At 38.0% G+C, this 13,965-nt stretch overlaps 1 protein-coding gene and 1 long non-coding RNA gene across 4 annotated transcripts in view; one reads left to right on the plus strand and one right to left on the minus strand.

Annotated features, from left to right (window-relative positions):
• The window catches only part of LOC127862406 (uncharacterized), a 19,091-nt gene extending 5,395 nt beyond the window's left edge, over window positions 1–13,696 (plus strand). Inside the window, exons 1-19 of one of the 3 annotated variants that reach the window (XM_052401498.1) lie at window positions 183–331; window positions 2,218–2,337; window positions 2,800–2,864; window positions 3,555–3,667; window positions 3,886–3,954; window positions 4,311–4,451; window positions 5,376–5,502; window positions 6,112–6,229; window positions 7,331–7,494; window positions 8,088–8,184; window positions 8,695–8,842; window positions 9,180–9,269; window positions 9,603–9,764; window positions 10,175–10,349; window positions 10,616–10,875; window positions 11,350–11,499; window positions 11,735–11,816; window positions 12,223–12,334; window positions 12,858–13,696. In XM_052401498.1, the coding sequence (XP_052257458.1) occupies window positions 2,261–2,337; window positions 2,800–2,864; window positions 3,555–3,667; window positions 3,886–3,954; window positions 4,311–4,451; window positions 5,376–5,502; window positions 6,112–6,229; window positions 7,331–7,494; window positions 8,088–8,184; window positions 8,695–8,842; window positions 9,180–9,269; window positions 9,603–9,764; window positions 10,175–10,349; window positions 10,616–10,875; window positions 11,350–11,499; window positions 11,735–11,816; window positions 12,223–12,334; window positions 12,858–12,951 (2,244 nt within the window). In that variant the 5' untranslated portion in view covers window positions 183–331; window positions 2,218–2,260 and the 3' untranslated portion in view covers window positions 12,952–13,696. Of the gene's footprint in view, window positions 1–182; window positions 332–2,217; window positions 2,338–2,799; window positions 2,865–3,554; window positions 3,668–3,885; window positions 3,955–4,310; window positions 4,452–5,375; window positions 5,503–6,111; window positions 6,230–7,330; window positions 7,495–8,087; window positions 8,185–8,694; window positions 8,843–9,179; window positions 9,270–9,602; window positions 9,765–10,174; window positions 10,350–10,615; window positions 10,876–11,349; window positions 11,500–11,734; window positions 11,817–12,222; window positions 12,335–12,857 lie in introns of those variants that run through there. The other 2 variants (XM_052401499.1, XM_052401500.1) reach the window with 2 other exon arrangements.
• LOC127862407 (uncharacterized) lies at window positions 7,331–8,259 on the minus strand. The gene is made up of 2 exons (XR_008040602.1): window positions 8,063–8,259; window positions 7,331–7,513 (listed from the first exon to the last, which is right to left on the minus strand). It is a non-coding gene; the product is annotated as an uncharacterized LOC127862407 (long non-coding RNA).
• Window positions 13,697–13,965: the final 269 nt, after the last annotated feature.

Here is a 13,965-nt window from a genome sequence, read left to right on the forward strand (position 1 = left end):
ATTTAAAAAATGATTACTCATTCGAGAGTCAATCTAGGTAACGTGTAATATGAGTAGAGTTCACTCCATTTATAACTAAGTTTAAAAACTCCTCGAATCTCACTCAATATATAGGATCAATTCAAAAAGATGTTATAAAACAATATTCGGTAGTAGTTCACGTAAATCACGTTGCACGATTTTTCAACTCCAGGCCGACTGTGCGGTACACGTGACTTTGTTTACAGCTGATTACACACCCCCGATGTCTGACCAATGAGATCGCTCCGTAGAAAGAGGTGTGACATACAACTGTTGGTTTTCATTACTTGTTGAGAATCCGCTGCGAACGGTAGGTAAAATTTGTAGGTTCGGTTATAGATTTTATATGAATGTTAAATAATAAAAACGTGATATTTGGATATAACAGTGATTGAAACGAAGTAAGTTTTGTAGCTTTAAGTGTTATAGTGGTATGTTTATGTAACTGATGCCTCAGTAACGAAACATATTCATAAAGAATATGATGTGTGCATTCTGCAAAATTGTTATTGCGTAGGTTATCTATCGACTTATACTATGCATTGAAACGCAAGATATAATATATGTCGAAGCAACTACACAAAAGCAATATCATTCGGGCATCGAACAAATGGCAGTATTGTTATAATGGGCAGTATTTTAATTTTGAGATAATAATACAATGCATCTTAAGACAGTTGCTCCTCATCACTAACTGTTCTAAACTTAAATCGTTTTGTTTTACAGCTTTACTGAAATAACGAATATTATCAACGCCTCGTTATTTGTTGCAATCCTTTAATGAAATGAATCATCTTGGTTATCAACTTACTGTAACCTAATATTGGTTTGATAATTCCGCCGTTTTTGTGGTTCTTGACTTCAAGCGAGACTGTTGCCTAATTTACCAAATTATTGAAGTATGTTTGCTGAAATTTTCCTTTTTTTCAAACTGCCGTACAAATGCATGCGTTTAATTGACATCCTAATCCTCTAGGCACCAGTCGTTCTCTTATTGCTGATGTATTTTCAGTTCAGTTTTTATGTATTAACGCATCTTTTTCGAATATACACGTTAACACATAAAAACTGTACCGAACTTTCCTTCTATGAGGAGAAGTGACGTGCACTATGATTCTCATAAGCATTCACTTTCTTAAATAAAAGTTAATGCCTTTTGATTTTTTTGAATGACAGACTTAATATGAACGCCATTTGTTCCTAAATTGATTTTGAAAATAAACTCTCATTTTCTTATTGAGTAAGATCTAAATTTGGCTCAATTATATAAGCATAATAGACACTCCTAAACAAGGATATCGTTAAACGCAAAATGCACTTTGTAAAGCATATTACAGACAGCAAGACAACCTCAACAATACTTGTAACTATTGATTTGTGTATTTGGTGATTTTTTAAGTTGTTCATCTATCAAGCAAATAAATTGTCTAAATAGTTAGACTAGACTGCAATGTGACCGTTTCCTTCATATACTGTACATTTGACATACGGCAAGAATGTACAGAGAAGCAGCTAGTTTATTTTAAGCATGTTTCAACTGCAAGTAAGTAAGAGCATTATGAGCAGCATTAGAAGCACCACAACAATAACGCAATTACTAGTTCTACTACCACTACTACAACTACTACTGACGATTACGACTACTACTACTACCACTTCTACTGCTGCTACTACTACTACTACTACTACTACTACTACTACTACTACTACTACTACTACTACTACTACTACTTCTACTACTACTACTACTACTACTTCTGCTGCTGCTGCTGCTGCTGCTGCTGCTACTACTACAACTACTACTACTACTACTACTACTACTACTACTACTACTACTACTACTACTACTACTACTACTACAACTACTACTACTACTACTAATACTACTAATACTACTAATACTAATACTAATACTACTACCAATTCTACTGCTACTACTACTACTATAACTACTACTACTACTACTACTACTACTACTACTACTACTACTACTACTTCTACTACTACTACTACAACAACTACTACTACTACTACTATTTACGCTGATGCTGCTGCTACCACCAACACAATCATCACTACTACTTCTAGCACATATAACATGATATAATACTACGAACACAATACAGTTATGTGAGCCGTTATGTCTCGATATGTAGAATAGAGATTGTAACACCCATGAACCGTTTTCCATTTCAGATAGGGTTTATTTGCCCGCCCTACAGCCACACTTACAGCCACAATGTTGCATCACGTTCTTACCGGGGAATTGACCTTCACCTCTTTGACCCCGCCCGACCTCAGTCAGTGCTCTAAAAGGTACAACCTTGACCTGTTGTGATATTGAAATTGAGATCATGTGTCATTATATCGTTCCATACTGATATGAGGTAAATAAAACTGGTTTCAGGTATGGGACACATGTACTTGCCACATTTTATGACTTTTTTTTTCAGAATATTTATAAAGCGTGTAATATTATGGGGCGTGTAATCGGAAAACCGGCCATAACGCACGTTCGTTAAATGTTGTAATCTTATAGCACGACCAGTCCGCATGGACTGATAAGTGACGACATTTATGCCCGTGTTAATGACTTCGTTGTTTGAAAAAAACTTCTATGAAAGACACAAAAAAATATCATAAAACTGCAAATTTACATCGTGTGCTCTCCGGGTACGCCCTTTTTATGTACGTGTGCAGGACGCACTGTCTATTCTTATACGCATGTGATCAGTATAATATTTCGCTTGTTAATTCCTCTTCTAATTGGTTTTGCAGCGACCTATTGGCGTACTTCGAGAACAGCTATAGTCTGAACGAGAGTCTATTTACTGCCCTAAAAGGTATGAAGATTACCTGAGTCCATAATTGGGCCGTGCTCGGTTTAATATATGTGCGTTAAGTTTTGTCCCAGTTTAGCCTGTGCAGTCCGCACAGGCTTATAAGGGACGACACAGTCCGCTTTAAGTATGTTTTTCGTTTAAAGAGAGTATCATCTTAGCAAAAATCCAGTTTAAGCGGAAAGTGTCTTCCCTGATTAGCCTGTGCGTACTGCACAGGCTAATATGAGACGACACTTTCCGCATCAATATATTAAACTCCCTTTTCACAGAGCACGGCCTTAATGTTAATAACAATCAGTTACATGAGGTCATACATTTGTGACAATCAGGGATCAGGATCCATAAATTTATTCCAGAAATCGTATGAATGTTTTAGTATAGACGACGCAGTTTTATTTATATATTTTTTCTCTTTGCCTCCCCACCCCCTTCTTTCTCTTAAAAGGGTATATAAAATTATTAACGATTTTTATCAACTGTTGTAAAAAGGTATTTTACATGGATACGCACACTTAAAAGCTTAGTTTTCTTAACATTCCAGAATTAATGATTGAAATTAAATTAGCGGATCCGGAACGCCAGTGTGTTATTTTCGGACTTTACATGTTCGAGAGTGGTGCATATATCTGCTTATTGGATTGCGTATTGATTTGCGTATTTGAACGTTGCTTGGACGTTTTACTGTTCTAGATGAGAGCGTGTTCTACAAGTGTCCGGACCGTCTCCGCCTGCCGCTCATCTTCTACTACGGCCACACTGCCGTCGTCTACGTCAACAAACTGGCGCTGGCCGGCCTGCTTAAGGTACCCGGTTACATTCATGTCTTATTGAGGCTAAGGGCTCGATGGTTTAATCGTGGTGTTTGCCGGCGCTTGAGACGTTTTTGTTTCATATGAAAATAGCTTAGTTAGTGATGTATATTCAAATAGGCAACTTAGACTCATGATAAAGTTGTGGTTTGTTTTCCTGTCAAGTTTTGTGTTGACGAAGTTAAACGATGAACCACTTTTGTTTCTTTTAGGAGCGGATCAATTTTGAATTTGAAAAGATGTTCGAAACAGGAGTGGACGAAATGTCATGGGACGACACAGTAAGCGAAGTTCTGATACATTCAGGTCATTTTACTATACATAAGTGATGCATAAAACACATAAGCCTTCATTTCCTTACGCACAACGTCGTTTTAATATTGGATAATGTGCTGTTTTAAACGAGTAATGGACAAAGGTGTCTGGTACTAAAGAATACACGCTGATGAATTTCTTGTATTTGCAAGTTATTTACTTCAGTGCCGTGAATAACTTTTATGTACACTACACAAAACTAAAAACATAACTTTGGATCAAAGTATTTAAATTTTAAGCCTTAACACGAATTCACTTTTTCTACCGAACAAACAACTCACATCCGGAGTTACCTATTGTTCCGCACGCATGCGTGTTGCAGGAGAATTACAGGATGGGCGGCTCCTATAAGTGGCCGCGTGCCGGGGAGGTCGTCGAGTACCGCCGGAAGGTGCGCGAGGTTATCCGCGATATTATACGTGACACGCCTCTCGATCTGCCTATCAACATGAAAAGCCCCTGGGTAAGAAATTGGTATGCCTCAGTCAAGAAAATATCATCAAACAATTCGTTTAACAATGCCCTATTAATATCTTAATTTTAAAAGGGCCTTTTAACAAATTTTGGCATGCATTGAAGTTTGTAATTAAAATGCTTTATATTGATAAATGTAAGCACCGGATCTAAAAAGCTCCAGTAAAAAAAAACAATAATAAAATTAAAGAAAGATAAAAAGTAACCCTCAACTGGGTTCGAACCATTGAACCCTAGAGTAAAAGTCTGTCGCTTAGACCGCTCGGCCATCCGTGCTCATACCATGAATGAGGTATTTTATGCTTAATATAAGCAATCCTCGTAGTATCCCAAAACATAACGACAACAACAGAACTGTCCAAATTATTCAATCGTTTCGCGTTGCAACGCTTTATAATTTTCAGGTTTTTAAATCGTCAAAAGATGCATATAATTGATATGTTTTAGCATAGTAAATGTTCAGTTATACTGTTTCCTCAAAAATATCATAACTGCAACGAAATTGCGAACAAAAGGTCGCTGTGGTGTAATGGATATGGTGTCAGTCTAGCGACCGGGAGGTCACGGGTTCGATCCCCGCCGTGGGAGCGTTCCTTTGATCTCCCCAAAAGACACCAAGTACTGGTTCTAGGCCCAGGAAACGGACTCGAGAGCGTTTATATAAGCCAAGGGCTTTCGATGCAATCGAGCTAAAAGGTTTAAACTAAAATTTGCGAATCTGAAGCATTTTTTGTTAGAATTTTGTCAATTTACCAAAACGTGGAAAGGCTCATCGAATGCTAGCAAAAATGTTTTTTCCAATCTACATTAATATAAAATATTGGGGTTTAAACAGATTGCTTATATTCTGGTTGTATTTTTTTCACCTGCTTATATTCTGGTAGTATTTTATTTTACCTGTTCTAACATATAGTGGGCTCTTTTGATGGGGTTTGAGCATGAAAGAATCCATCTGGAAACTTCTTCCGTTCTAATTCGTCAATTACCGATTGGGTTAGTCAACAGACCTGACGGCTGGAACTATGCGCCAAAGCAAACGGGTAAAATTTACTGACAACTCACTTACTGATATTATTTATTTGGGATTTAGTCCAGAATACCAAATTCTACATTAAAAACAACACTTTTATCACCAATACAATAGGAAGTAATAAATAATCATCCGCGATTTCTCAAGAAGCTCTAGTTATTGTTATCTACTTTTCCAATTGTTTCAACTCAATTAAAACTTATATAAGCAGTGTCGTACGAAAAGGGGTATTTCATAACCTGAGAGCAGTGAAGTCCACGACAAGCATGCACATTATCGCAATGCGGCCAGGAGCTTCCCTGTCATCTAATGAGGCCAAGTAACCTTGCGCGACTTTATAGGTCACAGGAACGCTCCTGACCAGATTGCGCACATGCACAGCCTGGTCTGCAGCGACTTTGGTCGCACGTAGCATAAGCCCTAGTTTCGCTTGACGCGGCTCATATAATCTTTCAATCATGGCAACCTTATGGAACAGAAGCCAGCTATTAAACCTCTGTACTGCTTACCGTTAAAACCATCAGACTTGTTAACACTATATTGCATAAGTCACAGCAAATGTCTAATTATGCGAACTTGTGTGAACAACTTCACTTTTATTCCTAACTCAACATTCTAGAAAGCTTACCACAGACAAACAAGATGTTGCGTGTCAACGGACAGGAAGTGACGTTCGGGAAGCCCACAGATTTTCCATCATATGGTTGGGACAATGAATATGGTCACGTGACTTGCTAGTGAGTTTGTTGAGTGCTCTGCTTTAAATCTTTTTTTTTATTGCTACGCCGCAATCTGCAGTAATAGCCCGTTGATAGTTATACAACAGAAACTTAAAGGCTCTGGTACAAATCCAAATATTGTGCATTTGTTTTGTTACGGTGGGATTTTATGACGCAATGCCAATTTGATTGTTTTGTTACGTAATGACATTTACGTAAAACGAAATGTTACTATTTGGGACACGGTGATACACTTAACTTTTACATAAGACCAGCAACAAAAGGATCACGTTTTGGTAAACGTGCTTTAAATGACCAATCGTTTAGGCACGTGCAGAATTAATTTTTTTGCACTGTATATAAGATTCCTCTGGCTTGCCTTGCTGCAACGCAATGTCGCAGTTAATTGCAGCAATGCCACTGTTAATCTACTATTTTTACGCTTAAACCTTGTTAAGGCGCTAAAGCTATGTTATGGTCGTCCTTACCCTTGACTGAATAACTGCAAGTATACCTCTGTAAAAATACAGTAATTTTGTGAGACTATTTTAAATCTGGAGTGTACACGCCATTTATATGGATCGCTTATGAAACTCGTTGCGTCCCTAGTTGTAATTAGCAAACTCCCAGCTGTTGACACTCCGGGTCGTTTGGATCTGTTCTAATGTACATATTAAGTTATTAACCCATTTATGCCTAGCGTCTAGAAAAAAGCCTTGGCAAATAGCGTAGACCCAGATGAGACGCCGCATGATGCGGCGTCTCATCAGGGTCTGTGCTGTTTGCTTACAGAAATTTCTGTAAGAAATATTCAAATTATAGAAATAAATATACTAGACATCCCTAATTTTGGAAATAAATTGATCCAATTTAGAAGGATGGGAGAGTCCACTCAGCATTAATGGGTTAAAGCTCAAAACATTTATGAACAACTACATGTAGTTGTGTCCCTTAGTACGTTACATAAGACGATCCATTGTTCGAAAAACTTAGATGTCATTATTGAATGTTTTAGCTTGAAGTTAATACAAAATACATCACGTAACCGCAACCAAAGGTGAGTGTATTTCAAATATGTGTCCATTTGTTAACCTCTTTCCTTAACTTCGCATTCACCAGCGTGCCAGCGTTCGAGGCCTCAAAGTTCCTGGTGACTAATGGCGACTTCCTGGACTTCATACGGGCTGGCGGTTACAACCGCCCGGAGCTCTGGACGGACGAGGGTTGGCACTGGAGGAGCTTCCGGGAGTCTAAACATCCTATGTTCTGGGTGTGCAACAGTGGTGAGTGGGGGAATGCATGCTGTTAGGACAAGAACGCGCGAGATATTAACCCATTTATGCCTAGTGGACTCTCCCATCCTTCTAAATTGGATCAATTTATTTCCAAACTGAGGGATGTCTAGTAAATTTATTTCTATAATATTTCTTACACAAATTCCTTAACGCAAACAGCTTAGACCCTGATGAGACGCGTCTCATCTGGGTCTACGCTGTTTGCCAAGGGCTTTTTTCTTGACGCTAGGCATAAATGGGTTAATGTTGAAAGTTTGTAAAGTGTGCATTTACAAATACCAGTAAGTGCATTTTCATGATTGAAGCAGTGTTTATTTTCTATTCGTACTCAGTATTTTTATAACCGTGTTTTTCGATGATTCTTGCATTTTAGTGAATGGGATTTTCTTAGAAGTTGCATGCAATATATTTATTCCGATTTCAAAAGAAGACATATTTATCTTAAATCAAAACTTGGCCTTAAAAAACAACTAAACTAAAAATTGCATAAAAATACGGTAACAATTGTCCATTACATAATTGGACTCCATGGACATAGGATTAAATGTACACTTACTTGTAATGCTGTGTTCTTGATGTAGGCTGTAAAAGTGGCTGTGGGACGGATCTGGCTGCATACAGCCACTGTAGCCTCCCAGAGGGCGGCGTGGGCGAGACAGCGACAGACACCAATTACAAGTGAGCGACCCATAGCTATAGTATACATTAAGTGTCATTCTTACGTACAAGAAGGAAAATACAATAGAAATTAATCTATACACACATAAGATCAAGACAAACAACAACGACAACAAACAAAAAATCGAACCACGCATATGTATTTATGATACATTAACCCATTTATGCCTAGCGTCTAGAATAAAGGCCTTGGCAAACAGCGTAGACCCAGATGAGACGCCGCATGATGCGGTGTCTCATCAGGGTCTGCGCTGTTTGCTTAAAGGAATTTCTGTAAGAAATATTCTAAATATAGAAATAAATATACTAGACATCCCTAATTTTGGAAATAAATTGATCCAATTTGGAAGGATGGGAGAGTCCACTAGGCATAAATGGGTTACTACACGAAGGAAGAAGCAAATTATAAAACATAACCCACTTGTATACCCACGAAGTCGCGTGCGTAGCCATTTAACAATCAACGAGAATTGTTATATGATATGAGTTAATGTCGTTTTTGCTACGCAGATACCGCGCGATGTGGGACAATTTAGACATGCCGTGGTCCTGGCCTGCGGAAGTGAACTACCACGAGGCCCGGGCCTACTGCCAGTGGAAAGGGCCTGAGTACAGACTGCTTCTCGAGGCCGAACACAACGTAATTAGAGGCGCGCAGGTAGGCATTATATTGACCACTCAATCTTGCGGATTTGTACTGGAGAATACATTAGACATGCTGTCAATTATTTTAAATATTTCGAGCTCTCGGACTGTCTTGAAGAAGATTTTCTAGTACAGTAATATGTATATTTGCCAAAGTGTTTGAACTCTTTACTCTATACAATGTCTCATTTTATTTTATTGTTATACATATGAATTGTGAATTGTCAGTTGTCAGTCATTCTAACTTAGCCCGACTTAAAGGTTTAAATAAATAAACATGTCAAGAAATGTTCTTTCTTTCATTTTCTAGCATAACTTTTTAATGTGGCATTACATTAATATTGCTAAAGGAGAACCCACAAGCCGGAACTAAGACTGACCATGTCTTCACAGCTGGTTCTCAGCCATACAACTACAACATGAAGTTCGGCTCATCCACAGTGAGTGAAGTACCTGAATTATGTTTTATTTATTCTATTTTCTTAAAAATAAACATTATTGAATCCTGATCTTAATTCTGATTTGCGTATATGAACAAGCTTTACAACTGCATATGTGTTTGAAAGAGCATGAATTGTATTTCATGTTCCAATTGTGACCATGTTTATATTCTTTTGTTGTTAAACCTTTCTTTTAACTATCAGTAATACATTGCCTCAAGACGAGTAAAATCGTATTGTGTAACAAAATCAATAATAGTCCTTTATATGTTTTTTCTTGTATTTAATTTTTTTGTGCGTGACGTAATAATTGTATATGTATAACTTTCGTAGCCCGTGGACTTGTTCCCGGCTAACGAGCTTGGGTTTCACGACGTGTTTGGCAACGTCTGGCAGTGGACCGAGGACCATTTTAACGGTCTTTGCAATGATACGCACTGGCTATACGATGACTTTTCCACACCATGCTACGACGGCAGACACAACATAATTCTGGTAAGATAATGTCGTATGTGAGTATTGATTATATATAATATCGAAATTATCAAGACACTTACGGTGAGACAACCTGACACTGTTATCAACTATCAGCGGCCTTTGTTTAGGTCAACATTTACAATGAACAATCGAAAGGATATTTCCATTGGGAGTGGTATATGGTTCTTTCCAAAAGACAAACAGTTCCTGTAATAAGTATTACCATGATACTGATACATAAGTTGGAAGATGTATAGCGTGAGGGTTTGGGAATAATACAAGTGGAACAAAACAGTTTGAATTGAAAATAAATGGGGCGGGGGAGGAATCATTTGTCTCGGTGGAAATGGTATGCAATTACAATTTTACATAAACTGAAATTTATTATGTATAACATCAGACATCTGCAAGTTTTATTATGTGTTTAGGGCGGATCGTGGATCAGCACCGGCGACGAAGCCTCTAGGTTTGCGCGCTTCGCGTTCAGGCGTCATTTCCTGCAGCATGCCGGCTTCCGGTTGGCGCGCACAGCGGAGGCCGCGGGACAGATTCAGTTGCCTACAAGAATCGTGGACACGCCCGTGTACGTGCTCGGCGTCGGGGGTATGGACAGGCTTTTTTTAATAGTCTGGTATAAATTATATCAGAAGTTAATTGTATAAAACACTTTTTCAAGGATCACTTGTATGAAAGAACATAAGTATATTTATAAATAAAATCATATTGAATATTAAGCTGATCATTTATAAATAAGATTCCATGAATTCATGTAATGGTCAAAACAATTGCGTCTTTTACGTAAAACCAAGTGCATGTGCATTTTCTCAAAAGCATTTCATTAAAGTGCGGAGTTATTTTTGTATTCACAGAAAAACCGCTTTGTCTCCCACAAGACAAGCTACTGCGGACACTAGTACCGTCGACAAACATTCACTACCATTTTGAGTCGGCAAATGCGGTAAAAGGGATTCTCGAACTGGAGTTTGGATATCGAAAATCATTTCCGGTGCAGGTAGCTGACCTCTGTCGAGATCTTGTAAAGAACAACGGCATCGCCCCAAGGTCCGGTCTGTGGATTGGCGCGGGTTCGGGCCGGGGGCCTCTCATAATGAGCAAGTCATTCAATCAGGTGCGTGCGCAGATATTTTTTAAGTAGAACATATATCGTTTGAATGTACTGCAATCAAACGGGTACTCTTGAATAATACCGGGTAGTAGTATCATTATTCATATCATTCGGAACATGAAGCAAACTTAGATGTAACTGTGTAAAAAGATTTTGTTTAGTAAAGGTTTATTTAAACCAACAACGACCATTACCACCACCACTACCACCACCACCGCCACGATCACCACCGCCACATCCACCACCGCCACTTCCATCACCGCCACATTCACCACCACCACCAACAGCACCGCAACCACCAACACCACAACCACGACCAAAACCACCACCACCACCACGTCCGCCACCACCAACGCCACGAACACCACCAACGCCACCACGTCCGACACCACAAGCGCCACGGCCACCACCACCACCGCCAACCCAGGTACTAATACTACTCGATATGCCTTAAAAGTTTTCTTAAATTTCGATCAGGTACTTGCGTGTGACGTTGTTGCTCGCTTCTTGGAGACCGCCATGTACATCCAGAAAGGAAATGACGTCACGGTGATTAGCGAGGACGGCAAAGTGACGACAGCAGCCCTTGACAAGGGAGTGAAGCCTGACAAAGTTTTGTTTAAACAGGTACGCGGCCCAAGTTGGACGTAGTAGGTACAATCAACAACAAACCTGTATGCCAATTTACAAAGCTGTGTAGAACAAACGTTAATTTATTACATTCAGAAAATTTTCATGTGTTTGGGTGATAAATAAAATGTACACTTAACGCTAACATATATCAATGCATTGATTACATCTGATTGCTGATATTTATAGATTTGGTCCGTTTAAAAAAAAAACATTATATGGGTCTCTCCAGTTCACGTGGTTGCCAAATGAAATCGGAGTGGAGTTTGACCTTACAGTACTGACCTTCCTTGAAAGGACACAGCAACCAAAGGGTATGACAAGCTGCATTTATATTTATTCATAATTATTTTTTAGAGGAGGTAAAATTTAAGTTTATTCTAATCGAATATCAAAAGTCTTGTACGGAAATGAAAGTTAATGGTGGTATGTGACCCCATTTGCTGGCGAAAGAACGAACAACTCCCGATGTTTACAGTGTTTAAGACGTCGCATAAATGAATAATCAAAGTGTATTTGAAACGCACACACAGAACTAAGCTTGAGTCGAGTCTTTTAACGACATATGCATTCACTAGACGTTTAAACCAATTAAAAGTTATGTGTAGCATTACATTTCACTAAACCCAAATCCACTGAATCTTTTTAGGGACAAGTGAATACATACAGAATAGTCAATTCTAGAACACTGTCACTAAGCATTGTTCGATTGTTTCACAGCCTGGCTGCTGCGCCTCGCGGAAGTGACGCAGAAAGGCGGCCTAGTAGTCGTGGCCTCTAAGAGCGGGCGCTGGAACGCCGAGACGCTAGGGATGACGCTGATCCAGAAAGGGTAACTTGCGTTACTGTTATATTTACAGCGACGTCATGAGATTTGTATTACGGCCGAGCTATGTTTTATATTGCTGCTTTTACAATGGTAGTACTGGGATACACGCTTTTCTGAGTTGAGATCCATTTAAAATGGAAAGGAAATATTTAAAAAAAACTCAAATCATAATATAACACCAACACAACTTTGAACATTTCTTAAGTTGTTAGAACATTTCTAAAGTTGATATTAAATATCCAGCGTTCTGATTGATATATTTTTTCATTTAAACCTTAGGATTTTGACGGTATCGATTCAATTTGTGATACCGTGTTTAGTTAGTTTCAGTCGAGTTTATAGTGCATTGGGTCTCTGATGTTATCTTTGATTGCATGCTTACATGTAAATAAAATCATCTATCTTCGGTGTAACACCTGTTTAAGATAAACATACTGTTTTGTAACAACAACTTGGTAATCAATGGAAAAAAATGGAAGTGATGTCTTGTAACAATATCCCGAAATATGCACCTATTCACTTTCAGTTTATCATGCATCGAAACCGCACAAGTTCCATTTGAGGAGGGCTCCAAAACCGAGCTAGCCACCGTCACTGTCTGGAAACACGGCCAGGAGTGAAGTGCACAAGCGAAGGGTGGACTGGAATTCACGTTATGACATAGATAAAAGTTTACGTACGCTATGTGTTAAATTATGTCATTGTTTTTATTCAATAGATATCACAAAATAGCATAATTTATTACATGTTTACTTATTGCGTGTGAAGGTTGTATGTTTGCGAAAACGACGTTTTATCGGACATTGTGCAAACATATGCTATCCATTTATTGCGAATGTGTTTGCATTCAATGCATATCACAAAATAAAACCATTAAATGCATTTATACTTCTTACGTATGGATGACGACAGCGTTTTTGTGTATTTTCTGTGCAACAGAAATATCAGACTATATCTATCAGCTAAAAATGGTATTCTACTGTACGTATGTGTTACACACAAGATTTATCTTACACTGTATTTTCATATCAGACATATCTAATTGCTGATCATCGTGTTTTGCAATAATTTCATGATTGCATATTTTTATGCTTAGTCATTGTGCGAATATCTGTTAATTATCAAATTGAATCGTATATAAATTTTATTATAAAATTGACATTTATTTTATTTTGCAATGTTTGCTCGGATTAGAGTATTGTATATTGATCTTTTTTTTACGTGCTTATTTTGACATTGATTTGCAAGTTTGCTGTATTGTTGGTTTATTGCGTTTTTCGTGTTAAACATTGTATAGAAAAACATGTCTATTAGTTGTTATTTCAAAGTGATGTTGATCTTAAATAAATATATTTAAATGACCAATTGCGTTGCCAATTTATAAAAAAGATTAAATTTTCGCGCACAAAAAGGCTCTTTATATTGACAACACACTACGTTGTGAACATTTGTGACCACATGTATTAGCCCGAATGAGCACATTCAATTTGAACATGTTTATCAGACGTCATCGAATCCGGCATAACATGGAGAATCTTTTCTCGGACTTCTGACGTCACGTAGTGTTCTTTAATTATTTTTATAATTTTTATAATAGCACTGTAACAATCATAATATTTATTATAAGCCCTCAC

Source organism: Dreissena polymorpha, chromosome 16 (assembly GCF_020536995.1).
Source record: "Dreissena polymorpha isolate Duluth1 chromosome 16, UMN_Dpol_1.0, whole genome shotgun sequence".
NCBI classification, from domain to species: Eukaryota; Metazoa; Mollusca; class Bivalvia; order Myida; family Dreissenidae; genus Dreissena; species Dreissena polymorpha.